This window comes from Desmodus rotundus, chromosome 8 (genome assembly GCF_022682495.2).
Source record: "Desmodus rotundus isolate HL8 chromosome 8, HLdesRot8A.1, whole genome shotgun sequence".
NCBI lineage: Eukaryota > Metazoa > Chordata > Mammalia > Chiroptera > Phyllostomidae > Desmodus > Desmodus rotundus.
Genome location: NC_071394.1, coordinates 33,848,155 through 33,866,415, shown reverse-complemented (window position 1 = coordinate 33,866,415; position 18,261 = coordinate 33,848,155). Strand labels below are relative to the sequence as shown.

The following is an 18,261-nucleotide window of genomic DNA, read 5'->3' as shown; positions in this document are numbered from 1 at the left end:
GACTGTAGCTTGATGTCTTACTTTTCTGACAAATACATTCCTGAAATCTGAAAAGGTAAAGTAACTTGTCCAAAATCACAGTGTGTTAATGGAAAAGCCTAAAGTCTTAGCTCCCTGCTTAACTCGGTGTTTTTTATTGCAACCGTGCCTGTGTCTTGCCCATAGAGTCTCCCAGAGAACCAGAATTCTTACAACATACCTTTTCAACTTCCTTGTTGCTCCACAAATAGTATTCTTTAAACACTTCAATGCAGCCATTGCCTTCCAGGCCTGCCATTCTCCTTCACTCCATTCTTTATCTGTCTCTTCTCCAGGACCCTTCAGGGTGATATTCTAAGGTGGAGTTTTCAGAAACATCTACTTATTCCAAATAGATCAGATGGCAGCTGTAGAAAACTGGGACAGTAAGAAGAATGGATTCAATGCTTGCTTGCTGTGAATCGGGAATTCATTTTTATATTTAACTGAAGTCATCTATTTTCAACTAGTATAACTCTTTTCTCTGAAAGTTTCAGTATCTTTTTTTTGTTTCGTTTGCTTGTTTTTTCTTTTTCTCCTCAAAGTGTGACCACCATATCTCTGGGCGTGAAATGTTGGTCAGGAACATAATTTGAAGGTCACTGGCTCTATAACTTAATCAGTTTTAATAAAATCTGTTGGTCATATCACAAACTATTCTTTTTAATTCTTGTTCAGAGTATTAAACCCATTATTTTTCAGAATACATCCCTCCCTGGAGCTTCGTTACTTGGTTTGTATATTAGGAAACTCTTCTAAATCTCTTAAAAAGTACATTATGAAGTACAATAGTTGGTTACCATTAAGTCATTACTAAAACAGTGTGTGTGTGTATGTATGTATGTGTGTGCACATATATGCACACACATACACACACACATATACACACATATATATACAGTTGACCCTTGAACAACACAGGTCTGATCTGTGTGAGCCCACTTATATGTGCATTTTTTCAATAAATACATACAGTGCTATAAACATGTTTTCTCTTTCTTATGATTTTCTTAATATTTTATTTCTTTTAGCTTAATGTATTGTAAGAATCAGTATATAATACCTACAAAGTATATGTTAATCAACTGTTAATGGTATCAATAAAGTTTCTGGTCAATAGTTAAGTTTTGGGGGAATCAAAAGTTATATTTGGATTTTCAACTGCATAGGGTGTCAGCGTTCCTAACCCCTGCCTCGTTCACAGGTCAACTGTATATGTACACACACACGTTACTGTTCTTTCATGGGTTAAAATTGGGTGGCTGCTCTATTACTGATGAAAATGCTGCAGAGACTTAGCAGTGAATGGCATATATCTTTGCCTTCTTTTTCATCTGTGTAAAATATATTCCCTTCTAATACAAAGGATAAGAGAATATATTTTCACCTTTAATAAGAGAATAAGAGAATATATTTTCTCTTCTAATAAGAGAATAAGAGAATATATTTTCTAATAAGAGAATATATTTTCTAATAAGAGAATATATTTTCACCTGTAAAAAATATATTATTGTAAAAAGGGAATTGAGGGACTGCATTTTGCAGTATGTGATGCTCTTCAATAAGACAGCCCAAAGTGAGTGAGAACCCTGTACTGTTTCAAGTCTTCTATTCAGTGAATGGAAGTGCTATGGCCAAACAGTCACTGATTTGCTGCTTGGTTTTCTCATACGTATTCAGGTAAGCAGTGCGCTCAAGGAAAAGCATGTTATTCTTTTCTTTAACTGACTCACATAGGTGAGTTCAAGGGGACTGTGCTGTACCTCCTGTTACTTAAAACTCAGCTTTTTGTTTAATCACAGTCATTGATGCCCTACAAATAGACATGGCATGAATTGGTGAGCTGGTTTCCAGGTGTGCAGAAATTGGAGGTCTTTAGAGAATTAAGTGTTCTGGGTCCATGGCTATGCATGGGAATTTCTGAAGGGTAGAACTGTGTCTAAGCTGTGTACTCTGGTCATTGAGGGCTTGGTCCCTAAGTCACAAAAATAAGCATCAAGAGGAAAAGGAGCAACTAGAAGAAATGGAAGGAAATATTATAGGAAATATATTCTTGCTCATGTTTGGGACTGACTTTAGGATTCTGGAATGCACTTTCTAATAAATTTCCATGTGCATAACCTTACTCATTCCTATCAAGAGGAAAAGAGAAAAAAAAAATCAGAATTCCCACCAGTCTAGAAACATTGTAAAACAATGTCAGCCATGAAATGTTTATGGAAGATTTTGGATGAAGGAGTGTTTAGGGGAGTAAAGAACTATCAAAGGTCTGAGAGCCACAGAAATATTTTGGTAATGGAAAATCGCTGTCTTGGGACTTAAAAAAAATATACCCCTAAAAGGATTGGTTCTTTAAAAGGAAAGATTCCTGCCTTGGCTGAGTTGCTCACCTGGTTAGAGCATTATCCAATACGCCAAGGTTGAGGGTTCAATCCCTAGTCAATGCACATAAAATAATCAGCCACCGAATGCATAAATAAGTGGAACAACAAATAAATGTTTCACTCTGTCTCTCTCTTCCCTTTTTTCTTTCTCTCTAAAAATAAATTTTAAAAGGAAAGATTCCTTACAGATGTTTAAAATACAGATATTTTCTCACGAACTCAGGAAATATTTCTAAGTCACTGATTAATAACTCTTGAGTCATATCTGAGTTGATATATACCAATTTCAATGCCAAGTTTACTTCACTGAACTATTTGGTGGGCACTAGGCACTGGGACTCTCAAACAGCCTCACATGAGAAATGATTACACAGGGTCAGAGTAAACACTCTGGCTCCCCCTGAGGCTACTTGGAACCCTTAATTTCTCATTACATTTCTGGAAATGAAGAAGGACTACACTGTTCATTTACTTTTTAAAATTTTTACTTACGTAAATCCTTTATCTCTTTGACAGGCCCGCAGGACAGAAGCTAAATAATACACATGGAGTAGACACTGGTCCCTAATTAGTAGACACAACATTTGTAACAATATTTGTTTTTCAATTTGAGTTTCAGGAAGATAAATTTATTTTCCCAAAGAAGAACATGGATCTTCTTGCTTGCATCAGAAAGAATGCAGAAACCTCTAACCTAGACAGAAGGAAAAAATTGAAGCTGGTAATTAGGCGTCAAGCTTTCTATTTCCAGCTCTCCCCATTACGCCTCCCCTTCTTCCACGGTTTTCAGGGAGTGACAGAGTTGGGAGAAGCTGGGAGAAGTCCACAATCCGCTTGAGTAATTTTATAACTGAAACATTCTGTGCAACAGGAATTTGTTTCTTGACATAATGTGTTAGATTGTCAGGTGAAGGTCAGGTGAAGGTCGATAAAAGCAGCAGATAGCCGATACCTTCCTGTGGGCAGAGCGTGCATCATTTTAGTGAGACAAAATGAGAATTGATGTAATATATTATTGAAAATAGTAATTACCATCAACAGTCATCACTGACATAAATTTGACATGTTTTGTGCAAAGTCAAACCCCAGCAACTTGTATCCAGGTGTTCTTAATTGTTCGTTATGGACTTGACGTCCACTAGGTGACACTGTTGCTTCACAACGTCGGTACCGGAAGCTCCATTAACTATGTAAGTTACCTAGGGAGCACTATTTATATTTGTTATAAATATATTGTTTATAGTTTAAATGTGAATGCTTCACCAGCCGGAAATCAAACTAATACCAATTGTCATTAATTTTTACAAATAGTTCTGATAAAACTCTCTCCTATACAAAATTTACAAATGCTTAGAATAAAGAAAAAAAACAACAACTGCTGTACTCTTAGTACCATTTGCCACCACACCAATGTCTAATATTTGTCAGCGGCTTACTCTGTGAGGGCATTTGTGCTTACAACTGTAGGTAGATTATCTCATTCAACCCTTCTGCCAACCAAACGTGTGAAAGATGACAGGGCTAAGAAGTGGCAGGACTGGAGTTCACACCCTCTCTGGCTGCCACTCCTGCTGGTCATTGGCAGATGTGGGTGCTGGTCCCACCACACAGCAAGCTCAGGGTGGGGAAAACGGTGGAGTGCTTTAACATGGACATAATATGGCCTTCTTTCCATTACTTTTAAAAGGTATTCTTGAGAATGGATATTAGTGAAAAAGCTGTGTCTATTTTATATACCTAGTAATATATATTTTTTTCACAACAGATAACTTTAATTTAGGATTGCTAGATGAAACCCAGGATGCCTATTGAATTTTGTGTTTCAGATAAATGACTTCTTGCAAATATGCCTTATGGAAAAATCTGAATTTCTGATAAACAACAAACACACTGATTTTTTTTTAATATAAGTGTATTGCAGGGGCACATCTATATTTAAAATAAAACTTATTCTTTGTTTAGCTGAAATTTAAATTTAACTAGGTAGCTTCTGTTTTAATTTGTTAAATTTGGCAACATTACCTTCCTATGATTCCCGTTAATTTGGGTCAGTTTAAGAAAAATTCAGTTTTCTTTCTATCAAGGACTGTTTCCCTTCTCTCTATATAACCCTTGGTTCACGTCTAAGGAACATCTAGGATTTGCCCTTTCAAGGGATGACTCAGTGATCGGTGCCCTTTATTTGTTTCCTTGCTATTCATTTCTGGACTTACCCCATCTGGCATCATCATGCTTGTTTCATTCTCACCCTTTTTCTCTCTACAATGTTTTTTTCTACCTATAAAAATGGTTAGAGATTTCTACCTCAAAAAACCTCGAGTTTCCTTTGGTTATACTTCTTGAAAGAGTAGCCCCTATTTGTTTTTTGATCATCCACTGACTTTTTAAACAACTACAACCTGTACCCATTAGTTATCTCCCAAAAGTTACTCAACAACCTTCTATTTGCTAAATTCCATACTTTTCTTAGTCCTCATCATTCTTTCTTTTCCCCGCTGTGTTTGACAGTGTTCCTTCTCTAATCCCTTATTTCGGTCTCCCTGTAGTGTTTCCCTTCTTGTGACAGACCATCACCTTCTGGTAATCGATTCTCAGATGTCCATCTTTATCGCAATGGTTATAATGGCATTACCATATACCCGGCCACATGAAAATATTCCTTTTTGACATTCTCTGGCCATTGTACGTGGTTTCTACCCACACTGCATTCATATTCTATTCATTCCTTTTTATTTTCAATCTGATTAGATTATAAAGAAAAGAGGATTTATCAAACGATTAAGATTAACAGGAAAGGAATTGTATTCTATCTATCCTTCCCACCCTAACTCCTTAGCTGATGATTATCTTGAGGCTGACAGGAATAAAAGGCTTGTTCCTGTGGTGGGGTTTCTTGATTTTTCTGGACTTGTGGATGGGTTGATAAGCTCTCTGCTTTCAGCCTGTCTCTGTGGTTCCCTCAGAGTGAAGGTGAGACAGGAGAATACTTATATGTGAGATGGGTCATCAGGTTCAGCTGTGACTGTGATACAGGCACTTTAATTACCTTCGGTTTTGAGTGTTATCTTTCCAATATGTTGACTAGAATGTGGGAAAGGTCATATATAAGATTTGCCTTATTCTTTTTTTAAAGTATATTTTATTGATTATGCTATTACAGTTGTCCCATTTTTTTCTCCCCTTTATCCTCCTACACCCTACATGCTGCCTCCCCGCAGCATTTCCTTCTCAGTTCATGTCCATGGGTTGTGCATATAAGTTCTTTGGCCTCTTCATTTCCTATACTATTCTTACCCTCCCCCTGTCTATTTTGTACCTACCATTTATGATTCTTATTCCCTGTACCTTTTCCTCCATTCTTCCCCTTCTCCTCCCCACTTATAACCCTCCATGTGATCTCCATTTCTGTGATTCTGTTCCTATTCTAGTTGTTTGCTTAATTTGTTTTTATTTTTGTTTTTTTTAGGTTCAGTTGTTGATAGTTGTGAGTTTGTTGTCATTTTACTCTTCATAGTTTTTGATCTTCTTTTTCTTAGATAGGTCCCTTTAACATTTCATATAATGAGGGCTTGATGATGATGAACTCCTTTAACTTGACCTTATCTGGGAAGCATTTTATCTGCCCTTCCATTCTAGTCCATCACCCTAACCACTTGGCCACAACTACTCACACACTGCCCTTCCATTCTAAATGACAGCTTTGCTGGATAGAGTAATAATCTTGAATGTAGGTCCTTGCCTTTCATGGCTTTGAATACTTCTTTCCAGGCCCTTCTTGCCTGTAAGGTCTCTTTTGAGAAATCAGCTGACAGTCTTATGGGAACTCCTTTGTAGGTAACTGTCTCCTTTTCTCTTGCTGCTTTTAAGACTCTCTCCTTGTCTTTAATCTTGGGTAATTTAATTATGATGTGTCTTGGTGTGTTCCTTCTTGGGTCCAATTTCTTTGGGACTCTGAGCTGCCTGGACTTGCAAGACTATTTCCTTTACCAGAATGGGGACGTTTTCCTTCATTATTTTTTCAAATAAGTTTTCAATTTCTTGATCTTCCTCTTCTGCTTCTGGCACCCCTATGAATCGGATGTTGGGATATTTAAAGTTGTCCCAGAGGTTCCTAAGCCTCTCCACATTTTTTTGAATTCTTGTTTCTCCAGTCTGTTCCAGTCGAATGTTTATTTCTTCCTTCTGGTCCAAATTGTTGATTTGAGTCCTTGTTTCCTTCCCTTCACTGTTGGTTCCCTATATATTTTCTTTTATTTCACTTGTATAGACTTCATTTCTTCCTTTATTTTGTGACCATACTCAACCATTTCTGTGAGCATCCTGATTACCAGTGTTTTGAACTCTGCATCTGATAGGTTTTCTATCTCCTCATTGCTTAGTTCTTTTTCTGGAGGTTTGATCTGTTCTTTCATTTGGGCATTATTTCTATGTCTTAGTGCACCTGTTATGTTGTAAGGGTTGAAGCCTTAGGTCTTCACCAGGCTGGGGCAACCTACTTCACTAAGTTGTGGTGCTGTATGAGGGGGAGGGGCCAGGGAGGGAACCATTCTTCTTTCTTAGCTCTCATTCTGCTTTCAGTCACTTCCCCTGCTACCCACAAGCAAATTGGGCCCTTCTGGTGCTGATTCCCAGGTAGGTGGGTTTGTGTATGTTCTAAGGCCCTGTGGGTCTCTCCAATGAACTCTCTTGTGAGGCTGGGAGTTTCTCCTGCACTGCAAGCCTCACAGGGTTTTATAGCCAGAGGTTTTGAGGCTTTAATTTCCCTCACTGGAACCCTGGGTTGCGTGGTCTGTCTTGCTTCCCATTTGTTTCTCCTGTCTTATCCGCATGTGAATGTGGGACCACCCAGTTCCACTGGCCACTGCATCACTCGCCCAGTCTGCTGCCTTTCGGCAGGTCCTCTCCACCCTGGCTGCCTGTCTCCACCCATCCTACCAGTCTGGATGAATGTTTCTTCTTTAACTCCTTGGTTGCCGGAATTCCATATAGTTTGATTTTTTGGCAGTTCTGGTTGTTTTTTGTTGTGTCGTTGTGGGACAACAACAATTTGTTGTTGTGAGGAAGCAAAGCGTATCCACCTACATCTCCATTTTGGCTGGAAGTCCTCGATGTGCCTTATTCTTAATCTCAGGAATCAGTTTCAGCAGGCAGGTGAGACCTTGAACTCTTAAATCTTTTGTCCTTGGTTTTACAATCCTGATTACAATCCTAATGTTGTCTTCTAAAATATAATGCTCCCTCATTCTTGGGAATTCCTTGGGCAGGTAACCCATGGAGATGTGTTAGAAATCAGTCTGATCATCCTGTATAATTTTTAAAGGAGAGGCTTCGAATAATAAGAATGTTCATTGCAGTGGAGACTGTTGGAATATTTATTTAATTAGGTGAACATTTTCTTTTGTTACAGGTTAGGAGACTGCCTATCAAAAGTAATTCCTTTTCTATAGACAATGAAAAAAGTTGATAGGCATAAATACTGTGTGGTACTAAGCATATTCATCATTTCTCTCTTTAGTTTCAAGTTTCTAGGTACAATAAAACCCTGTTTTTATAAATTGGAATGAGACCCACAGTCAATTTCCAAATGTTATTTATAGATGCAAATATGAGAAAATATTTCTGCTACCTTTCATAATTTCCCCAGATTAAATATTTCTAGAGCAGTAATGGTATGTGTACACTCCTATCAATGCCCATGGCAGATATCACTAACAGATCTATGCAAAGTTGCTGAGCATGTATGCACTTCTTCAGATTCCTCAACTCCTCATTTCAACAACTCAACTGAAGAACTAATACAATGTATCGGCACAGGATATGGGTGACTTTATGTTGATCGAATTAAAAACATAGATGATAAATACCAGAAGATAAAGTTAACTCAAGAGTTTATAAATTTCAGGACCACTTAGGGACACAGCAAACCTTTGAGTTTGAGTAAGGAGAATGGAGTTGGCATGCAGATCTCCAAACTAAACAGGGATATATGACCAATTTTTTGAGGATAAATAATGCTGTAGTGCAAATCAGAATTTTGGGTTCTAAAAAGGGAGATGGAAATAGGTTTGGGCTGTTATAAAATGTGGAGTTTGAGTATGTAGACCAGTTTGCAAAAAATTTTAAACTGGATAAGATTATCTATCCAGGAGAAGAAGAAATCATGCCATTCTAATTGAATAATGATGGGAAGTAAGACATATATCATGTTCTTCCTTTATGCTTTTAATGCACTAGGTGTATTAAAAGCTCAATTTAAAATTGTCGTCCTGACCAGTGTGGCTCAGTTGGTCAGGCATCGTTCTGCCTAGTGAAGGGTCACCGGTTTGATTCCTGGGCAGGGTACATGCCTGGGTTGTGGGTCTGGTCCCTGGTTTGGGCGTGTGTGAGAGGCAACCAATTGATGTTTGTCTCTCACATCTATGTTTCTCTCCGTTTCTTTCTCCCTCCCTTCTGCTCTATCTAAAACTAAATAAAATCTTAAAATTGTTGAACTATACACATTATTCAAATCATCTTGAAATTAATGAAAGAAATTTATAGTCACTAACTAACATTTATCCGTATTTCTCCCTTGCTGCCTCACTTATCTAAATCCACCCCTCAAAGTCCTTGAAAAGTTGGCATGGAATTTCAGCTTTGCTTGCCATATGCTGCTTAGTTTATGGCTCCACAGTGCAACACTTCAAATATTTGTTGTTGTTGTTGTTGCTGCTGTTCTCCTGTTGACATGAATAAAAAGTGATGTGTCCTGGGGCTTGATTTATCTGCTCTAGTTTGTGTATATTTTACTGCCAATAATATAGTGAATGTGGTGCAAAATATCATTGAAATCTATGTGCAATGTATACCTTGCAACTTCTGGGGCAAATTTTAGTTATGCCACTAATGAATGGGGAGAAAGAGAACTCTGGTTGCATTCCCTGTATGTTACTTCTTAAAGTAAAAGAAATGCTTTATGAAAGGCCTAAAAAGCCTCTTAAAATCTTGAATTTTCTATAAACTAAAATTGTTTATTCGTCTATATCTTCAATAAATTGTAAATTTGTAATTATTCACTGTTTCTTTTTCTATTCGAGACCACTGTCTGAATTATACTTATTTGACTTCCTGGAAGAAATAAGCTTGAGCACTGAGAGTTTTTGAATATTGTTATGTGCTTTATGGTAACAAGACATTAGTGGTAGCCCACATTTGAATTAGGTTGTCAGATATGAAATGTAAACCAACAAGTAAAAACTAGCTCAAAAGAAAATTATGTTCCATGACTTCAAGGTCCCAGAAAATTGTAAGCATGAGTGCTCTAATTAATCCAGAAAATAGGCCTCATCAAGTGTTGTGAAAGTCAGCACGTGACAGGCTGAAGAATGTCCTGATGAGACTACTTAGAGGATGAATTTATTATTCATCGGAGCTGGTCTGAGATGTTAACCCCAATGTGCCTCATTGGAGCACAGGAACAATACGCACCAATGAAAATGACGTCATTAGTAATGAGTGTTTGCTGCTTAGTTTTCCTCTAACAGTTCCCCTTCTAAGGAAATATTCAGAAATCTGGTTTAAGGTTTGTGCCCAAAGATGTGAATCCCAGTGTTATCTGTGAAACAAAACAAAACAGAACAAAACCCTGGAAGAACCAAAGTATTTACTCCTCAGAAGATGGGTATATGAACTATGGTACATCTTTATGAAGAACTATAACGTAGTTATTTTTAAAAAAATGGTGTTCTCTAAGAACTTTTCATGATATGGCAAAGGCTTATGATATAATTCTCAATAAAATCCAAAGTTATGTGTACAGCAATATCTCAGCTATATGAAGAAAAATATGTCATAGACAAGAAAAACTAGAGTGTAAATTATACCTACATTTTAATCAACAGTGTGGTTATGGAAAATATTTTTCTTTTTCTAACACTTTTCTACACTTTCTAAAATTTTATGTTTTATAATAGTAAATGGATTATATAATAACCAGAAAAATGACTAGAAAATATTAGGACAAATAAATGGCTTCTGAGTTTTTGCGCAAGTGCAAGTGGTCCACATTTTGCCCCATTGATCTCTGACAGAAAGTATACAAAGCCGTGATGATTGACCATGGACTGAGCAAGCACGGATCTGGAGTTGATGCCCTCCGGGATTTATAAGTCTCTATTTCCAAATGTAACCTGGCTATAAATCAGTTTAAGGTGTTCTGGTCCCCACACAGATCGTGTTCAAAGAAACATAATCCCACAGTCAAAAGTCATGTGAGAAGGTAGTACCGGGTAAAGGGGGTCAAATATATGGTGATGGAAGATGATTTGACTTTGACTTTGGGTGGTAGGCACACCATGCAACATACAGATCGTGTATCATAGAAATATACACTTGGAACTTCTATAATATTATTAACCAATGGTACCTCAATACATTTAATAAAAAAGTAATGTGAGGAAAAACTATTAAAGGTGATCCAATTTATAACTTGAATATTATTTCTTAGAAGACTCTTTATCTGAGCCTGCCTCAATCACCTTATACTTCATAGTTGTTCCACAGGCTCTTACATGCTAACCCTCTGAAACTCTCTAAAACCCCAGACCATGAGGTTTTCTGTCTCTGTTGTGTCCCCTCCCTTTCTCTTGCATTCACTATCTAGTTTTTCCTCTTTCCATGATACAGATCCTATAATATAAGAAAAGTAATTGTTTTGGAAAGAGGTGGACCTTTCCCTATATTGTGAGAGAATGGGGAGAAGGCCAGCAAGTAAAATAAAATCTCTCCTTATTTTCCCCATTGTTAGCTCTAACTATTTTTCTGTCTCCACTGATTTTCAGGCTACCAGCACAGCCTGGAGCCAGGATGAAATAGACTACATAATTCTTGGGTAATTTCAGGAGTGCAGGCATTCAATTCATGTGTTAATACTTAGTGAGTGGGTCCTATGTCTGCAGAAGTTTTATTAGATCCTAGGAAGGTGGCAAAGCAAGTTATGTGAATAATCCGTACTCACAAGGAATTTACAATCTCATCAGCCTGACTGGATCTAATCACATGAAATAGATTTCAAGGAAGAAAACCAATAGGCAATGAGAATGATTGTAACTGTACACCCAAGAACAGCATAAGGGTTACCTGGATATTGGGTGTATGGCAAGAATAGAGTTGAGGGGAAAGCAGAGAATGTTTCATGGATCCATGTTTAATCCAAGGAAGGGACCGGGAAACTGAGGAAATTAGTACAGAGGTATGCTGAAGAGTCACTATGTAGCAGATGGTGAATATAATTATCTGCTGAAACACAGGGTCCAGGAAAGGGGCAAAGGGTTTTTTTTTTTCTCAGTGGGACTGCAATTGTGATTTGAGTTTTCAATTATTCTTATTTTGTCAGCATAGATTTGAATTTATTACCTAGATATGTTTTGAAAAAAATGTACTGTGAATTTTGATTATGAAAGTAATATGTACTCAGTATATATACACATATAATAAATATATATGTAAACTTTTGAAAGGAAGTATATAATACAAATAAATACTGTTTTTGTGAATGAAAATCTTACCTACCCGGGACTAAAAAAGATAAGGCATTTAGCAATGCCCTCTTATGTTGCTGAATTTTGTAGAACTGAAAATGTATACTTCTTAAATAGGTAAAGTACAGATTCTCCGATTTTTTTTTTCTTTTTTTTTGCAGGGCAGAGCACTCTGGCAGTTTTATGTTTTTGCATAGCTTATAGGAAGAGTCTTCAGTAGCTGAATACTTCCTGTTTGCATTAGCATAACCCAGCCTACTTCCAACACACACCCAGAGTTACATTAGCCTTTGGGATTGGAGCCAAAAATTTAAGACTACAGTGAATATAAGGGAATTTACTGGTGAGAGAGCTCTAGACCAACTTAACACTGAACCCATTCCTTCTCCAAGATTGGAAAAATAATTACAGGAACCATTTCCCCGTATCATTCAGATAAGAATTCAAGGTTTTAATCTATATTTTTATCTGGAATGATTAGCTGCGCCACAATAATATATACAGCCCAGCTGCATCTGTTTAAGTTTGTCTGTTAATCTTTATCTCTCTCTCTTTTTTATTGATTTATTTTTTGTGTAGTGTTGATGTTATAAACCACAGAAGAATTGCAGCCTCATATTGAAAGGAAGTGTTCTGCAACATTTTTTTTTCCTACAAGAAGAAATCTGAAAAATGACGGGGACAAAGAGGAAAAAGAAGAGTGCGCTCTGGAGCAGGATGAAGCCCCCCCATTGTGAAGACTTTACACAGTGGGGCAGAAGGAGGCTGCCTATTTTGGAATGGGCACTTCATTACAATCTGAAAGAAAACTTGCCCCCAGACACTGTGTCTGGGATAATGTTGGCAGTTCAACAGGTGACACAAGGTAATGTACTGTGCTCGTTTTTCTGTTTTATGCAGAACAGATGTCACTTTGCTTTAGTGGGAGAGTTTGGACCTCAGATCTACAATTTAGCTAATGAAATGAATACTGAACTAATTTGGGGGAAATAAACACATCGAATATTTTATACTGAATATATGTATAAATATATAGAGAATCCTGTATGTCCCTAGAGCTTATGTTTATTGTGCATGCTGATTTAATTTTGAATCACATTATGCACTGTATTTATTTCTCAATAAGAAATTTAAACTGGTGAGAAGTCTCATTTTAATTTTCCTAGGGTAGATTCTAAATGATATGCTGGGTTTAGATAGGTGTTTCTCTTGGTGAAAACTTTTAGTTAACTAGTGCGCACACGTGTGAGTGTGTATGTGTGTTTTCCTTAAAAGTATACTCATTGTATTTTTTAACTGATTCAGTTAATAATTTCCTAACGGTAGCAAGGAAAAGAACTAACTTCTCAGCCTGGAGAATTTGAAACACTTTCCTTAGCACAGACTTTGTCGTTTATATTTCCTTGCAGTTTCACTACCTCCCTGTCTTGAACTATTATTCATACCATTAAATTATATGAACTCTTTTAACTAAATTATTCCGTAGCTGAAACAAACTTGTTTGTTTATTTGTGCCTTTAATGTGGTTAGAAACATCTGCACTAGTGGCTTCACTTTAAGCTCCATAATACTATCATTTTGTGGGTTTAAATTTTTTTAAATAGTCTTAGATTACACTTTAATGACTATTTTGTTAACAGCAAAACACAGTAATCTTTCATTAAAAAGCAGAATAAATAACAGGTTAGGGCGTTTGCAGCCTTGTTTTTATTTAATGTTATTCAAATGAGACACTGCTGCTTTGAAACTTAGGTAATGAATTTACAAGAGCTTTGCCCCCAGATAGTCTGAGTATATTTTTAAAACTTATGTTGCTTTAACTTAATGTGAAATGAAGGACTAATATATATTTAAAAACAATTTGTTTTTTCACCTTTGTAAAATATCAGGTTAACGAAGAAGCTTCGGAATATAATAAAATTACCTGTGATATGTTATTAGTGATGTCATGGTATGTAAGTCATTAGTAGTTAAGTGTATGGCTTCTATCTGGGTATAGATTTTGAGGAATTTTGTTTCACGATTTATGTATTCCATTAGTTATGAAGAAAACCTGGGCAGATCCCAACTGATGAGAAGCACAAAGGTCATCTGTTCCTTGTGTCTTACAAGGTTACGGATCTTGCTTCCGTTTCTTTCGGGAGTCTGCCAGTGACTGGACAAGGCTATGTCACTAGAAAGACCTTTAAAATTTCTGTTGGTGTATGAAAAGACTCATTCTCCTAAAAGTACCTATTCTCTTAAAAACAATTTTCTCAAGTTTTCTCATGCTTACCCACCATGGAGATATAAAAAGTGAAATGTCACAACATTGTGGTGGGCAGCATTGTGCTGAACTCCGTATATACCTTGTATTCCCCTACCCTAACAAAATCCTAAGACGGCACTCTCTTCCCCATTTCCACATAAGAAAATGGAGGCTTTGGAAAGTAAGTAATTTTCCCTGGACCTCTAAGTGATAGAGTCAGGACTTGATTCCAAAGTCAACACTCTTAATATTTTATACTTTACAATCTGTACTGCCAAAATAACTAGACGTATTCATAATACCAATGTTATTAATAAGTGGAGACATTTCTTTAGAAAGGATCAAATATCCCTTCTTCAAATTACTTTCTCATTTAGCTTTCACCCGTGCAGGTTTCAGGGTCAAAGGTGAAGTTACAGCGAAAATAACTACAGTACGAGGTAGAGTAAGGGAGGCATTTAGATATTACGGCCTTCTGTTTGTGTGAATACAATACTGGCAGACATTACAGGCTCCATTTCTTCACAAAAATCAGAAGAAAGAAGGGATAATTTTTGCTTTTGCATCATAGCACAAAACTAGAAACAAATACCTGTTGTCACTCTACTGATCTTTGTTTTTTTTAATTATTAAATACTTTTGAATTGTATTGTTCAAGTACAGTTTTCTGCCTTTTCCCCCCACCACCCCAGCCATCCCCACCTCCCTCGCCTGTTTCCAACCCCCTTTGTTTTTGTCCATGTGTCTTTTATAGTAGTTCCTGTAAACCCTTCCCCCTTTCCCCGCCATTATCACCTCCCACCTCCCCTCTGGTTACTGTCAGTTTGTTCTTAATTTCAATGTCTTTGGTTATATTTTGCTTGTTTGTTTGTTTTGTTGATTAGGTTCCAGTTAAAGGTGAGATCATATGGTATTTGTCTTCTACCACCTGGCTTATTTCACTTAGCGTAATGCTCTCCAGTTCCATCCGTGCTGTCACAAAGGATAGGAGCTCCTTCTTTCTCTCTGCTGTGTAGTATTCCATTGTGTAAATGTACCATAGTTTTTTGATCCATTCATTTACTGATGGGCACTTAGGTTGCTTCCAGCACTTGGCTATTGTAAATTGTGCTGCTATGAACATTGGGGTGCATAGGTTCTTTTGGATTGGTATTTCAGGATTCTTAGGTTATAATCCTAGCAGTGGAGTTGCTGGGTCAAACGGCAGTTCCATTTTTAGTTTTCTGAGGAAACTCCATACTGTTTTCCACAGTGGCTGCACCAGTCTGCATTCCCACTAACAGTGCACTAGGGTTCCCTTTTCTCCTGGGAAAGAGTCCATAGACTGTGTCAGACTGATAGAATGGTGATTGCACCTTCCCCAAAGTAGATAAATATAAATGAAGATATGCTCATTTCCAAGAAAAAAGAGACAATTTAGATTATTTTTTTTAACCATGTTCATATATTTTTAGAAAACATTTGTATTTTTTTTAGTACCAAAAAAATGTGGACTCTCTCATTTCTTTCTTTTTTTTTTTAAATTCCTCAGGGGACATTTTTTTTTTCTTCATTTTTAAAATTTTAAGTTTTTTAAATTTTTAAAAAATTTTTTATTGTTACAATTGTCTGCATTTTCTCCCCATCCCACGACTCTCTCATTTCTAACATTAGACAATGGCCATTATAGCCGGCACCTACCACGATGCTCTTTAACTGATGTCTTGTAGGATTGCACTACAGAATGTGTTTTAAAGACGAGCAAACATTCTAGAGAATGCCATTGACTTACAACATGTCACTGACGTGGTTGGCAAGCTAAGTAGTGTAAGACTCTGGTTTGTAGAGTATGTATTTTACATTCTAGTCTGGATGATGACTTTGGGAGAAATAGTTCCTTTGTTCCTAACTTGAAAACCCAAGCACTGAGACAGAGTGGAGACTTACAATGCATGACTTGTCATGTAAGAACTTAATCCACTCAGAAGCAATATGAGAATGTTTTGTCTTATAATTCCCAGGGATCACCTAGAATTTTGTTCCTAAACCATGAAAATTTTATGCTGCCACAGCATTGTGGGCCGCAGAGAAAAGATGAATGTTCCTTATAATTATGCAGAATGTGTGGCATTATTGGCACAAAAAAGCATGTGTGGAAGCTCAGCTTCATTGCACTCTTGAGGGCAGCTTAGTGACATGTGGAACAGAGAGTGGAAACTCCTGAAGCGTACTACATTGCAAAAATGAAAGGCTTGTCTGGGAATATTCTCCTGCATGGTGTCAGGCTTGAGGATGTGAATGCTTAGCATTAGCTACCTAGTTCTAACCTGACTCCCTGAATCACTGTCTTTCTGCTCGTACTTTTCTCCAGGAACAATAGCAACCTAGTATTACTAAGTAAGTCTAAAGTATACTTGCCCGGCCCCCAGAAAAATATACCGAGGAGCTAGTAACACTCTGCTGGCTTTTCCCTTTTTCTCCATTTCCCCTCACCCCATGACCCATCCTCCACTATAGTTCAAGGCTTCATTCTGATTTTCTTTGGTGATTTGTACTTTAAGTGGCCATTTATATAATATGTATTAAAATTTGCAACAAAATAGATAGGCAGTGAGTGTGAAGGTAAAGTGTGTGGCTTATATGGGAGCATACGTCTGTGTCTACCAGAAAGGATCCATCCCTGTTTTCTGTTTTTGTTTTTGCTTTTTGCTTTGTTTTGTTTTGTTTTAGTAACTTTGCTTCGTAATCAAGGAAAAACACAGTATTCCAAAAATAACGATTTTTATCATTGAAATATAAACCAATGAGTGAATTATCTGTTATTTAGGACCATGATGCTCTCTCTCATGGAGCAAACAGAATAATTAAATTATGGTTTATTTCACAATGAAATAAACCTAGATTCATTCCACTTTGTAATGGACCATATTGCGGGTTATAAGATGGTCTTAATCACGCTGGTCTTCTTCACAGGGTTGGCCTTTGCTGTCCTCTCCTCTGTGCACCCAGTGTTCGGTTTATACGGGTCTCTGTTTCCTGCCCTCGTTTACGCCATATTCGGAATGGGACGTCATGTTGCCACCGGTAATAATGCCTGTTTCTGCTTCTCCTGTAGGGACCTCAGAAGTGATCAGTTGTTGTTGGTTACATTTCTAACTTTACTACTGAAGACTCAGCAAATATTACGGCCAAGACATTTAACTTCCTGTGCCTCGGCTGCTCAATACATACTCTGATTTACTGCTATATGATTATGTAACCAGGTTTTTGTCAAAAACTCTGAATTTTTAGTTGTAAAAAGCCATAAAATAAGGACAAATGTTCTGAATTTCCAATGAAATGGAGAAAATAAGCACTTTGAGGGGTAAAGAAAAGAATATATAAAATGTAGTGATTTAAACATTGAAAAATATTTTCCACATAATTGATCTTTTAGATTTCTTCTAAGGTATAATCTATAATGTTCTTTAATTAATATGTCTTTTTACCTTGTTTTGCTCCGCATTACCAAAAATAATGTGAACTGTCACAAGTATAGTTGTCTGACACTAGAAGGGGTGGTTTAAAACATGGGTTTTGGAGTCACCGGACTTCTTTTTAGCTAGCTTTCAGGCAGTTCCGAATGATGGTTTTTCTACAGTTTAGCAGTAATTGTGATGTGGTTGTGGGAGGATTCGAGTACCAAGTTTAGCCACACCGCCATCTTGACCAGAACCTCAACATTTTAAAATAGACATAATCTGTGTATTTAGGTTAAAAAGAAAAACCCTGAAATTCCAAAAGTTTTCTGTGAGAACACAGACGAAACTCACAGGTGCATGGATTACAACCAGCTGTGGCCGGATCCAAAGCCCAAACTTTTCTAGTTTACAGCCAGTTGCTCGTGAATGGACTTTCCTTTGTGTTGATGCGAAAGTAGAAAAGCACAATAATGAATTAGAAGATTTTGAAGCTTGTTATTTCTAAATTATTCTGCTCTGTAATTTCCTAAAAAAATTTATTTTTCAAAATATTTTAAATATGTCATTAGCAAGAAAAAGCAGGTTGAGAGCTGACTCCAAAGCATTTCCTCTGTTAAAAAAAAGATAAAAGAAAAAGGCAAAAAACTTTGCAT

The 18,261-nt window shown here is 36.9% G+C and overlaps 1 protein-coding gene across 5 annotated transcripts in view; it reads left to right on the top strand.

Moving 5' to 3' along the window:
* Positions 1 to 18,261, top strand: part of SLC26A7 (solute carrier family 26 member 7) — an 87,410-nt gene that overhangs the window by 5,505 nt on the left and 63,644 nt on the right. For 3 of the 5 annotated variants that reach the window (XM_071222231.1, XM_045181745.3, XM_053930348.2), the window contains exons 2-3: positions 12,500 to 12,785; positions 17,121 to 17,231. In XM_071222231.1, coding sequence (XP_071078332.1) covers positions 12,593 to 12,785; positions 17,121 to 17,231 — 304 coding nt within the window. In that variant the 5' untranslated portion in view covers positions 12,500 to 12,592. Of the gene's footprint in view, positions 1 to 11,528; positions 11,632 to 12,243; positions 12,369 to 12,499; positions 12,786 to 17,120; positions 17,232 to 18,261 lie in introns of those variants that run through there. The other 2 variants (XM_045181744.3, XM_045181746.3) reach the window with 2 other exon arrangements.